The sequence below is a fragment of the Buceros rhinoceros genome, unplaced genomic scaffold, assembly GCF_000710305.1.
Source record: "Buceros rhinoceros silvestris isolate BGI_N320 unplaced genomic scaffold, ASM71030v1 scaffold17947, whole genome shotgun sequence".
Lineage (NCBI taxonomy): Eukaryota > Metazoa > Chordata > Aves > Bucerotiformes > Bucerotidae > Buceros > Buceros rhinoceros.
The window spans coordinates 14,485-25,362 of NW_010424170.1; the positions used below are offsets into that span (position 1 = coordinate 14,485).

The 10,878-nt window shown below is 40.6% G+C and overlaps 1 protein-coding gene across 1 annotated transcript in view; it reads right to left on the reverse strand.

Annotated features, from left to right (window-relative positions):
- The window catches only part of WDR48 (WD repeat domain 48), a 19,382-nt gene extending 10,862 nt beyond the window's left edge, over nt 1-8,520 (reverse strand). Inside the window, exons 1-8 of the mRNA XM_010140699.1 lie at nt 8,428-8,520; nt 6,756-6,896; nt 6,400-6,478; nt 6,058-6,140; nt 5,813-5,942; nt 1,957-2,045; nt 974-1,075; nt 420-644 (exon numbers count right to left, since the gene is read on the reverse strand). Coding sequence (XP_010139001.1) covers nt 420-644; nt 974-1,075; nt 1,957-2,045; nt 5,813-5,942; nt 6,058-6,140; nt 6,400-6,478; nt 6,756-6,896; nt 8,428-8,520 — 942 coding nt within the window. The remainder of the gene's footprint in view (nt 1-419; nt 645-973; nt 1,076-1,956; nt 2,046-5,812; nt 5,943-6,057; nt 6,141-6,399; nt 6,479-6,755; nt 6,897-8,427) is intronic.
- Between the last annotated feature and the right edge of the window lie 2,358 nt (nt 8,521-10,878).

A 10,878-nucleotide genomic window follows, 5' to 3' on the forward strand; every position in this document is an offset into this window, starting at 1 on the left:
GTAATATTTGAATTTGCCTATTTTAAGTAGCTGCCAGGTATTTATCTTCTTTGGACAATTAAGTTTCCGATGTAAATCAGGAGAAAAAGCCAACGTACTCAAGGTGTGGTGCAGTAAACACTCGTTACCCAACACACACTCTTCTATCATCTTTTATCTCAAGCCACTATTTCCTTAGATGACATTTCACAAAAGTACACTTTTACACTGTGAGGGTGACCAAGGGCCGGCACGGGTTGCCCAGAGGGGTTGTGGAGTCTCCATCCTTGAAGACACTCAAAAGCCATCTGGACATGGTCCTGGGCAACAGCTCTAGGTGGCCCTGCCTGAGCAGCAGGGGATGGACCAGATGACTTTCAGAGGTCACCTCCAACCTCAGCCACTCTGTGATACTTTGAATCACCTTAAAACTCAATTACCTTAAGAACTGGTGCCTTTTCTTCACAGATCAGCACACGGATATCAGGATTTCGTAAATCTGTACAATAAATCTTCCTGTCTCTTCCTCCTGAATAAACATGAGTGAAGGCTTCATTGACCTGCAGAGCCCAAACACCTTCATCGTGGACTCGGTATGTGGCTATGCATCTCTGCTGCCCAAGGGACCACAGGCGGATAGTCCCATCAGAGCTGCCTGAAAGACACTGAGCAACAACCATCACACTTAAATCAAGCAGATATTTAAGTCTTTTAAAATCATTTTTTCCATAAAAAGCTTTTGTAATCCTAATGGTTATATTTTCCTATTAAGACAGTGCTAAATGAAGACTGGCAGTTAATGACTCCAGTCACAATTTCCAGACTTTGATGTAAACCACCCCCTCCATACCTAGATGGACCTGTGCACCAAGTATCTGTAAAATACTTGTTCAGCTACTTTCTGTAACCTATGACATAAAATAATTATATTGAAGAAGACTAATGACGTCTCTGCATTCTGTAAAATACCTTTGTCTCAAGTTAAAGCACGTACCTGGGTGCCATCTCTGTTCAACAACAAAGCTTTTACGTTGTCCGTGTGCCCTTTGAGCTTCATTAGTTTTGCACAAGTTCTTGGATCCCACACCCTTAGAACCTGCACAGATATTGGATAACTGGCATTAACACCATTCTTCACACTAGTGCATTTTCTCTACAGAAAATTAAGTGTTTATGAATAAACTGACCCTTATTCCAATCACACAGACATCCATCACCAAACATATTTCATGGGAACAAGACAGGCATAACTGGATCTTCTACACCTCTAATAATCAGATGTGATTTTCTTAACCTGATTTAATTTAATTTCTACTGGCTTTTTATGTCTTCTTAAGAAATTAAAGAATGGAAGTGACTAGAAAGACAATAGTGTGACATGGGCTTTAAAAAAAGATTCTGAGAATCCTCTTGGATGCTTCTCTGCTGTATCTGTCTGGTTTTCCATTTTCATATTGACTTGGAAATAAAATTCTCTCAAGCTTAGAGTAGGTAGAAAAACAACTCATGGGGGACTTTAGAGTATCTCCTCTTCCTTTACAACAAAGAGCACAGGCTGTCCCTTGGGAACACTTGAGCTTCATTAGCTCACTTCATTTCCTACCTCCTGCCAGGGGTCTTACAAATTGCTGGCACCAGTTCTTTCTTAAGTGTGGCAACTGCTTCAGTTTTTGTAATCATCTGAGTAACGTGCCCCCAAAATCAGAGCTCTTGTGTTGAAACGTGATGACCTCTGATAAACGGTTACACCAGATGATGTGATTGCCTCATCTGTGTATTAAAGCCATATGCACATACACACATCTTCAGACCGAGGCAGGAATTTGTACCCTATGCTTATACTCGCACTTAAAAGAAGTGTCTACCCTCACTACTGAAAACACAAAAGCTGCTACAGGCATGACATTGAAACGGAATAAAAGTGGCTATTTGCAGTAAACTTTGAAGTGGAATGAGCCGTGCCAGAGCGTCGCTTACCTTTTCAGTGGACCCTGATACAATAACTGTTCCCATTTGATTCATTGCAAGGCTGTAGATAGAGTCTTTGTTCCCACTCAGGGAAGAAGCTATTTGAAAATAAAATCGACATTTTCAATTTTCATGCTGCTGTTTGAAAAACTAACTTATTCTCTCAAAAGTGGTATCTTAATACCCTTTGATCCATGAAATAGTGATATACATATATATACATATATGTATATGGAATATATACATATATTGGAATATGTATATGGAATATATACATATATGTATATAAAATATATAAAATAGTGCTATACATATATATACATATAACCCCATATATGGAGTTGCTTTAAAAACCAGAAAGACTATACACTGCAAACTGCTAGGAAAACCCCATCCCAATTCTTAAGCTACTGCTGCACAGAAGCAAAGAAACCCCTCAGACTTTTGGTCATCACAGTCCTGGTGCTCTTTTGGCACCACAGTTCAGTGCCAGGACCATCAAGGTTCTCTTGCTCTTCTCAACTTATTAGAGGATGATACTTCTATGTGTTCTTACAATATATAGCACAGAGATTTTTTTCCAAGCCAAGTAACAATAAAATTCTACATTCTGCATTAAAGGCTCTTCTCTTCGTTCATCAGCAATGTGCTACTGGAGTTACACGGCACTGCTGAAATGTGTTACTTGAGCGCGGATGCTGTCTCTGTGTTTGCGAAAACCATATGGCAACTCCTTCGCATCACAGCTACCATCAGAGCTGAGGCATTCTGTACTATCCAGCCTCATCTATTTCTGGGGCTGATTAAAGCACCAATCCCTCACCTGGGAAAAGCATAGACAGCAAATGAAAATCATCTATTTGGAGGGCACCGTTAGGCATTTCATCAACCCTCAAACCCATACTATTGATATGCCAAAAAGGCTGAGAATCGCAACAAAATACTGCCAGCAAAAATGTGAAACTTTATACAATGGTTTATGCATATTATGGGCATAAGTTTCTAACACAGTATTGGTGACCCAATATCATAAATATTTTGTCACAGTGGAAGAGTTCAGGATCCTCTTCACCACTCTCTATGGCTATCCACATGTAAACTTGCAAATAAAATCTATTATTTGTAGTCAAAATAAAGTGATAATATTCCACCGTCCCCAGAGAACAGATGAAGGCCAAAAGCAGAACTGAGAACTCTTGAAGGTTAGCACACTGTTCAACAACCATCGTCATTTCTGAAAGGCTAATGCACAGAGTTATCACAAGCTGGACATCAGGAATGCAGGAGAGAACCTAAGTGTACGGAAGCAAAATTTATGCCAGAATAAAAGCAAAGCTCGACTCCACCCTCTTGTGGAATGGGCTACCTCTCAAAAGCAAGATGTCTCCACTTAATCTAAATTATGGCTATGCTGGCTGAAAGATTCTGCAAAAATGAGCTTGCTTTTAATGCTGGCTTGTGTACATTCCTTCCCTGTAATCAGACAGGAAATTAATGCACAAGAACCACTTTCATTTGCATTCTGAAAAAAAATCAATATTGTTTGAAAGGACTGAGGAAAACCAGCTTCTGTAAGGACACATACCACGTTCTTCTCAACAGCAACACTGTTAGCTGGGAGAGCTAGAAAGAAAGAAAACCAACTCCCCTGCTTCCCCTTCCTCCCCCTTATGAAGCATTACTGTTCTAACTCTAGAAACGCAAATTTGTTTCTGTCATCTTAGAGGTAATGCCTCCACTTCTGTTTGATCTTAGGCTCAAAACAAGCATCAGCTCCTCAGCACTCTCTGTCACTTGAATCATGCAGGTTCAGTATCACTGTTGTGGTGCCCAGGAAATCCTACGCTCCCCGCCAGCCCCATTGAGGTTTCCTATGAGCCAGCAAACACAGAATCAGAGAATCTTTTCATTGGAAGAGACCTTTAAGATCATTGAGTCCAACTGTTCACCCTGTACTGTCAGGGTCCCTTAGCACCACCATCCTTTAAACCCTCCAGGGATCGGGACCTCACCATCACCCTGGGCAGCCTGTTCCAATGCTTGACAAACCTTTCCGTTAAGAAATTTTTTCTAATATCCAACCTAAATCTCCCCTGGTGCAACTTGAGGCTGTTTCCTCTTGTCCTGTCACTTACTACATGGGAGAAGAGACCGTTCCCCACCTCGCTACTATCTCCTGTCAGGGAGTTGTAGAGAATGATAAGGTCTCCCCTGAGCGTCCTTTTCTCCAGGCTACACACTCCCAGGTCCCTCAGCCACTCCTTGTAAGACCTGCTCTCTAAACTCTTCATCACCTTCATTGCCCTTCTCTGAACACACTCAAGCACTTCAATGTCCTTCTTGAACATTCTTTCTTCAAAAAAATCCCTGTTCAACCGGAAGGTAACATAACTTACAGTTATCAGCAAAGTTTGGTGATAAAATAACTCTACTTTCAGTGAAAGAAAATGTCAGGGAAATAAAAGGTAAATCTACTTAGTTGTGCAGTCATGTGCCACCTCAACATATTCTGCAGTACAACACAGCTCACTGGAAGCCATCTCTCTCCTGAAGGCTTCGCACACACGCCAGCATAAGGCTATCCACAGAATTAACACACCTTTCAGAATCAGCCAAAACAGCAATTAAAAAGAACCGACCAAAACAACTGTTTGCCCCCCTGTTACTTACAGAATCACATATTCCTGAAATTTCTTAAAAGGAAGTTGTGCCAATTCCAGATTTTAGTTTGGCAGATTTTTCTTGAATTGTTCCTAATCTATGAACGAGGAAGAAAGTAGTCTTCTTCAGACCAGTCAAGTGTGGCTGCATAGCGAGATGGCATTCATACAGCTGAGACTCTGCGGCTATCTAAACAGGTACCAAGCACCAAGCATCGAATGGAAGAGATCAGTCCTTCGAACACTGTTTTCCCAACCTACCCACAGGGTAGCAAAACACACCGGGGTCAAATCAGACTTGTTTCTGAAAAAAATCTATTGTCAAATAGCCAATTCAAACCAGGATGCTGATGACCCAGATTTGTGTGATTCACGTGAGCAACCAGATCTAACTGAACGTGAAGACTGGTGTCATACTTGCCAGAAGAGAAACTGAACTGGCTCTCTCCTCACTATTCTAAGAGAGCCTTGCTGGAATGGCTCTATGAGGAAAGATCCCAAAATTGACAATTATGTCTTTACTGGGACAGAGAAGCAGGACAGACCACTTCTTAAAAGATGACAGTGACATTAAGGATTAACCCTGATAACCAGAATCTACGGAGGGTTTCCCCTTGCACCCTAACTCCTAAGTTAGATCTCACAAGTGTACTATCCTCATGTGGAATCAGTGCTTAGTTGTACTGCACTCTCTTTTAACCTAAATTTATGTAGCAACTTTATTCTTCCGGCCAATAGATTTGATAAACCTATCAAGTTCTGCTTTAGGAGCTGTACTGCACTTTTTGCAGCATTTATGTAAACAGAACAACAACAACCCTCAAAAACCAACCAACCAAATTCCAATACACTGACACTGGACTGACAAATAACCCAAGGGAAAACGTCTCTAATGGGTTATAGTTGAGGAGCAAAAAGCTTCTGGAGCTAAAGTTCTATCAAGTTTCAGAGAACACCAGCACATTACACTTCAGGAGAAAAGGTTCAAAGAGGCCTGTCCTCTATTCTAGATGCGCCGACTGTTGGCTGCCCTAGATTTTCAGCTACTACACAACACAACAAATGGACTGAGTACATACTAACACTGCCTTAAGATTTCTTGCATGTTTTTTATGCACACAGGTATCTATAGTTTTAAACTTATCTCACAGATTACGCTACTCAATGAAGTGCATTGCGTTTGCCTCCCCTCCCCAGGCACCTACTTGTTACGGTGTTATTTGAGGCAGTCAGTGCTGTTAGAGTATTTACATCCCAGAGGAATATCTGTCTGTCCAGCCCGGCAGATGCTACCAGTTCCTTATCTTTTGCATATGCTAAGGCTTTCACATAATCCTACAAGAAAGTCAACATAACCTGAATCAACAACATTATCCATTTGAAGTCTTCATCTCAATATTTAAAAGGTTGTCAGTGATAACGTACAATATTTACAGATAAAGTTTTTCACCTTATGCGTCCTTAGTGTTGACATGCAAAATCCCTTATGTGCATTCCACACTTTCACAGTAGTATCTGAAGAAGCAGATATCACTACATGGGAAAGATTAAAGAGTAAACTTGAGTGGCTTAGAGCATACTAATGCTACTTCAATTTGCTTTTCAAAAAGATTAAGGGACTCATTTATCCACACATTTACATTTTCATTAAAACATCTGCTTAACATTATTGATCAAATCTACAACAGACACCACAAATTAATTTTATGTGCCTGGAAAATCATTAAAGCAGCAGATACACTTCTATGTACAATTTCTGAATATTGTAGTTTTCAGACATTGAAGTACTTACAGGTTTTACCATTGCAGCAGAGCACAATATCATTCACCCAATCGGTGTGATGTTCCATAGATGCTATGTAAGGGTCTTGCTGCAAATTAAGAAAAAAAAAAAAGTTCAAGATATCATCACAAATGGAAAAGACTGCAGCTATCAGATCCTTCAAGTGGACTCAAAGTCGCCCAATGCAGAGCTGCTTGAAGCCACCCCTCCATCTCACAGCTATGTAAGAGCAACGTCGAAATGATTTTCCTATCATCATAATTGGCAGCTAAAAACCAGTATTAGATGTAGACCTGCAGGCAGCTTACTAGCATGGTACCTTGGAACAAAATAGGTTTAGACATAGGAATCCTCTCGTGACTGACCTTGTGCTGATTGACGCTCCATATCCTTATGATAGAGTCTCGGCCTGCTGTGAAGAGTCTGTTTAATGCTGGATCCAGCTGAAGTGCATTGACCCCGTTTCGGTTATACTTCTCCACTTCATCTCTAATCACATAGGAGACCTAAAAGACATTCACACAGTCTAATTACAGGATTAAGATACTGACTTGGCCATAGAATCCTAACATCTAAGTTCATCTTTGTGAGGTCCTCAGGTAGAAAATGTTAAGAGGGTTACAAGCAGTAAGGAAACCTGTCAGCTGAGTGTTACCAACACCACCTCAGTCATTCCCTACCTCCTCCTCTTGAAAGCAGGGAAGAATCATAGAGAAGGTATCTGCAGTGCTAACACTGGAGCCCAAAGGGTTATTTAATCCTTACAGCTCAAGCTTAGACCAGAGAATCTTTAGTTGAATTCCCTGCTCCGTGCAGATGTTCTGGGTGATCTTTGACAACACACTGAGTTTCTGTCTCACCTCCTAGGTAGGTTTCACTGTTTCTGTAGCTGGGATGACAGCATTTCCCAGCTGTCTCATCACAACGGAGAGGAGACGGTCACTAAGGATCACAGAGCACTGAAAGCCTGTAGATACAGATCCTAGCTATCTCAGCTATTATTTTGAAAACAACTTGTTAAAAAACTACCTACTTTCTAATGTAATAAGAAGTGCAAACATTTACTGCTCTTTCAGATGAACTATTCCTTTATGTTCTTCTGTCTCTGACAGGACTGTGTGTATAGGTTACTTCACTGTTGTTCAGAAACAGAGAGGAGGTACAGGGAGCCAAACTGCAAAGGCTACAGCACTCTCCATTATTCCCGTTCAGCAAACACAATTAGAAAGCACCGCAGGTTCTTCAGAGCTGCCCCCTTCACGCTGTGCTGCATCTCTCCTCATCACAGGGTTTATGAATTACTATGAGGAAAGCCCTCACGCTTAGAGAAGAGGAGGGGAAGCTGCCCTGCCAGCCATGCCTCCTCCCAGATTCTGTGAAATATTATCAGAACAACAAGGTAAAGCTTTAGGCTTGGTAAAATCCAATCTGCCCACAGCAGGAAACATTTGGATACGTAAGTACCGGTGTTTTGAAAACGCTTTCAAGGAGCAGTCTTGGGCTAGAGATCTGAAAGCAATTTTTCACTCCAATAACCACATTTATAGCAGGATAAAGAAAATGTTTTGCAGATCAGATCTCAGTCGACACAAAGTAAAACCAACAAATTAAACAAAATGTCCTTATCACTGCAGAAACAGTTTACAGCATCTTGGATTCTATGCCCCAAGAACTGACAGGTCCATTTGGTGAATGTGGGCAACAACTCAACTGAATTATCCCATCCCAGTGCAGCCCAGTAAGAGAACTGATGCTTCCAGAAAGCACACAACCGGTCCAGTTCTCCTTTTAGAAACGCCTGCCACAGCTCTATAGACCAACACTGGAGGATCAAAATTAAGAGCCTTCTGAATCCTTCAGCCTTAATACCCGCCACCACCATCCCATAAGTCCTTTAGTTCATGTATTATGTCCCAGTGCTCTTAAAGCACTTCCGGCTCACAGTCTTTGTCAGTCACTCACAGTCCCTGCAGAGTTAAAGCTCCTCTTCCCAATTTCAGATTGTGTCTAATTTCCAACACTCTCAGCTCACCTCACCTGTTCCAGCTCACCCATAACATTCTTGCTCAAGTCACCACACACACACAGCTTCAGAGGCCTTACTGAGAGAACACACTGTCGACCACGCATGGTAGTGTTATGCTTAAACACTTCAAATACTTGAAGGTTTGGGGTGATTTTTGTGATGCAGAGAGCAGGATGTATGTGCAGCTCCTCACCTGGGCTTGATCATACCGCGTCCACATTGCTAGAAGCCCCGCGCAGAGCACTTGAGTGAAAGAATGTTACAAACAAAATCAAAGTTTAAGGTGACAGAGAACACAAGGCAAAGGGGTGGCCAGCAGATTCACACTGCTTTCAATCTCTTTGAAAAAAGCCAATAAAAATATTCAGTTAAAACACGAAGTGTGCGGCAGTAAGACACAAATTAAGGGAATTCAAAACCTGGAGGTTGGTAGATCAAATGTCACGTTAGTTACTAGGGAGAACAGTCTCTTCTTGAAGTACAGCGTCAGACTCAAGATCAGCAGGGGCCCTTCAGCTCTTCCTTCTCCAACCTGCTGGCAGGGTATTTCTGAACAAATCCTCAATTTTTGGACTTGTTCCTCTTCTGTCAGCCGCCTCCCATATTTGTTACAGTTTCAGGTACAATATAGAGCTCTTCATTCCACCCGTAAATAAGACTGTCAAAGTACGTTAGTCATCCAACCATTTTAAGGAGCTTTTATCTCATAATAATGATACTTGCTTAATTTACAGGAGTTCCAGTAAAGAATAGCCATAAACAACTATTTTTAAAAAGCAAAAAAACAAGCAGTGGCTTACTCTAAGGTACTTTTCATACGTGACTGACACTTTCACTGTGGAAATTAAGAGTCACATTTCTACATTAACCTTGACAGGATTAAAGTCAACATTTTTTAAAATGCAATGGATAAAATAAAATTGCTAAAGCAAATATCTAAATATTGTTCTTAACACAGAAACTAGCCATGAAAAAAGCTCATCGAGATTAGACATAGTAATTTTCACTTCTTTCTTTAATGGAATTTGCATAACTATTAAACTTCCAGCTGGAATACCTTGAACCTGTGGCTGTTGGCTCAGCCGGAGCTGTTTTTCCCTCCTTCAAAGCATGACCAGGGAAGACGGACAACCGTTTCCCACCACCACCACCACCGAAACACGCAAATGAAGGGCAAATTTAATATGCCCTTTATTCTTCTTAATAACTTCCACACATTAATTTAGTTAAACGGCTCTTGGCAAGTATTGTTTACGTTTTCAGAGGAGTAACGCTTCAGAGTTAGTGAGTCTGTGGTAGATCCGAGAACGAACGCTAGATCTCTGTACCAGTTCAGCATTAAATACATCATCATCCTTCCTTCTTCCTGTGAGAAACTTGACAAAGAAAATCTGCTATAACAACTGAATTAGAAAAGGTTTTATTATTTCTTACTGTTCCGTTTTTTGGTGTAAATACGTGACAGCTTTGATGAAAAAAAGATGGCAAAACAACAAAAAAAGCTTGACACTTACAAAATAATGCTGCAGTGATTGCTACTGTTCTTAGAATTCAACCAGTTCCTTTTGTCTCAGACTTGCAATTCTACAAAGTTCGATTTTCCATGCACAGAAGGAAGTACACCTTTCCTGATAAACTGTCTTAAAAATGTTGATGTAAGAGTAAGAAGGAAAAGAAACCCCTGTAGTACAAAGAATAGGTAATGATAGTTTTCTGCCTGTCATGGGAAGAAACTGTGACAGCCATTTTTCAATGATAAAGGTGATTCTAATCCAAATTAAGCATGTACTCCTTAAAATTCTTTTTTAAATTTTGAATACTAAAAGCACAAGGGGAGAAAATTAATATGAAAAAGAAGTATTTTGTGGTCAGCAAGTTTACTGGATACCACACCAACATTTCAAATTAATACTGCGATCGAGAGATTGGGTAAAGGCCTTGAGAAACCGACTTTTCATGAAAAAAGTATGGATTGAAAATTACAACTATGGCACAAAAAAGACTCTTCAACTCTTACTGGAGACCTAATGACATAAGTCTCAATTGCTTACACTGGAAATGCTTAATACATTGATTTTCTCATCCATAAAGTGTTAAACGGTCCCCTCTTACAAACCAGTCCCTGAGACTGAAATAAACATCTTGCATATTAAAAAACCTAGAACGAGACACACAGAATATGTAGCTGAAGTAAAAATAACCTCACGGGACATCTGCTGAACACCATGTGGAACATTCCAAGAGAGGTGTAACACCAGAAGCATCCAGGCTTGCATTCAAATACATTAATTATGTATTGACACAGAAGGACAAATTAAGGGTTCCATAAAACCTGTCAAAAGGGTGTTGAAATGCCTCTCTTAACACAGGGAACTTAAAATGGATCAATAAAACCAACAGCAACTTGATTTAGAAGACCTGGCGCTTGTGTAAGAAAGGTTGCCAACAGGCGCGTTCACTAA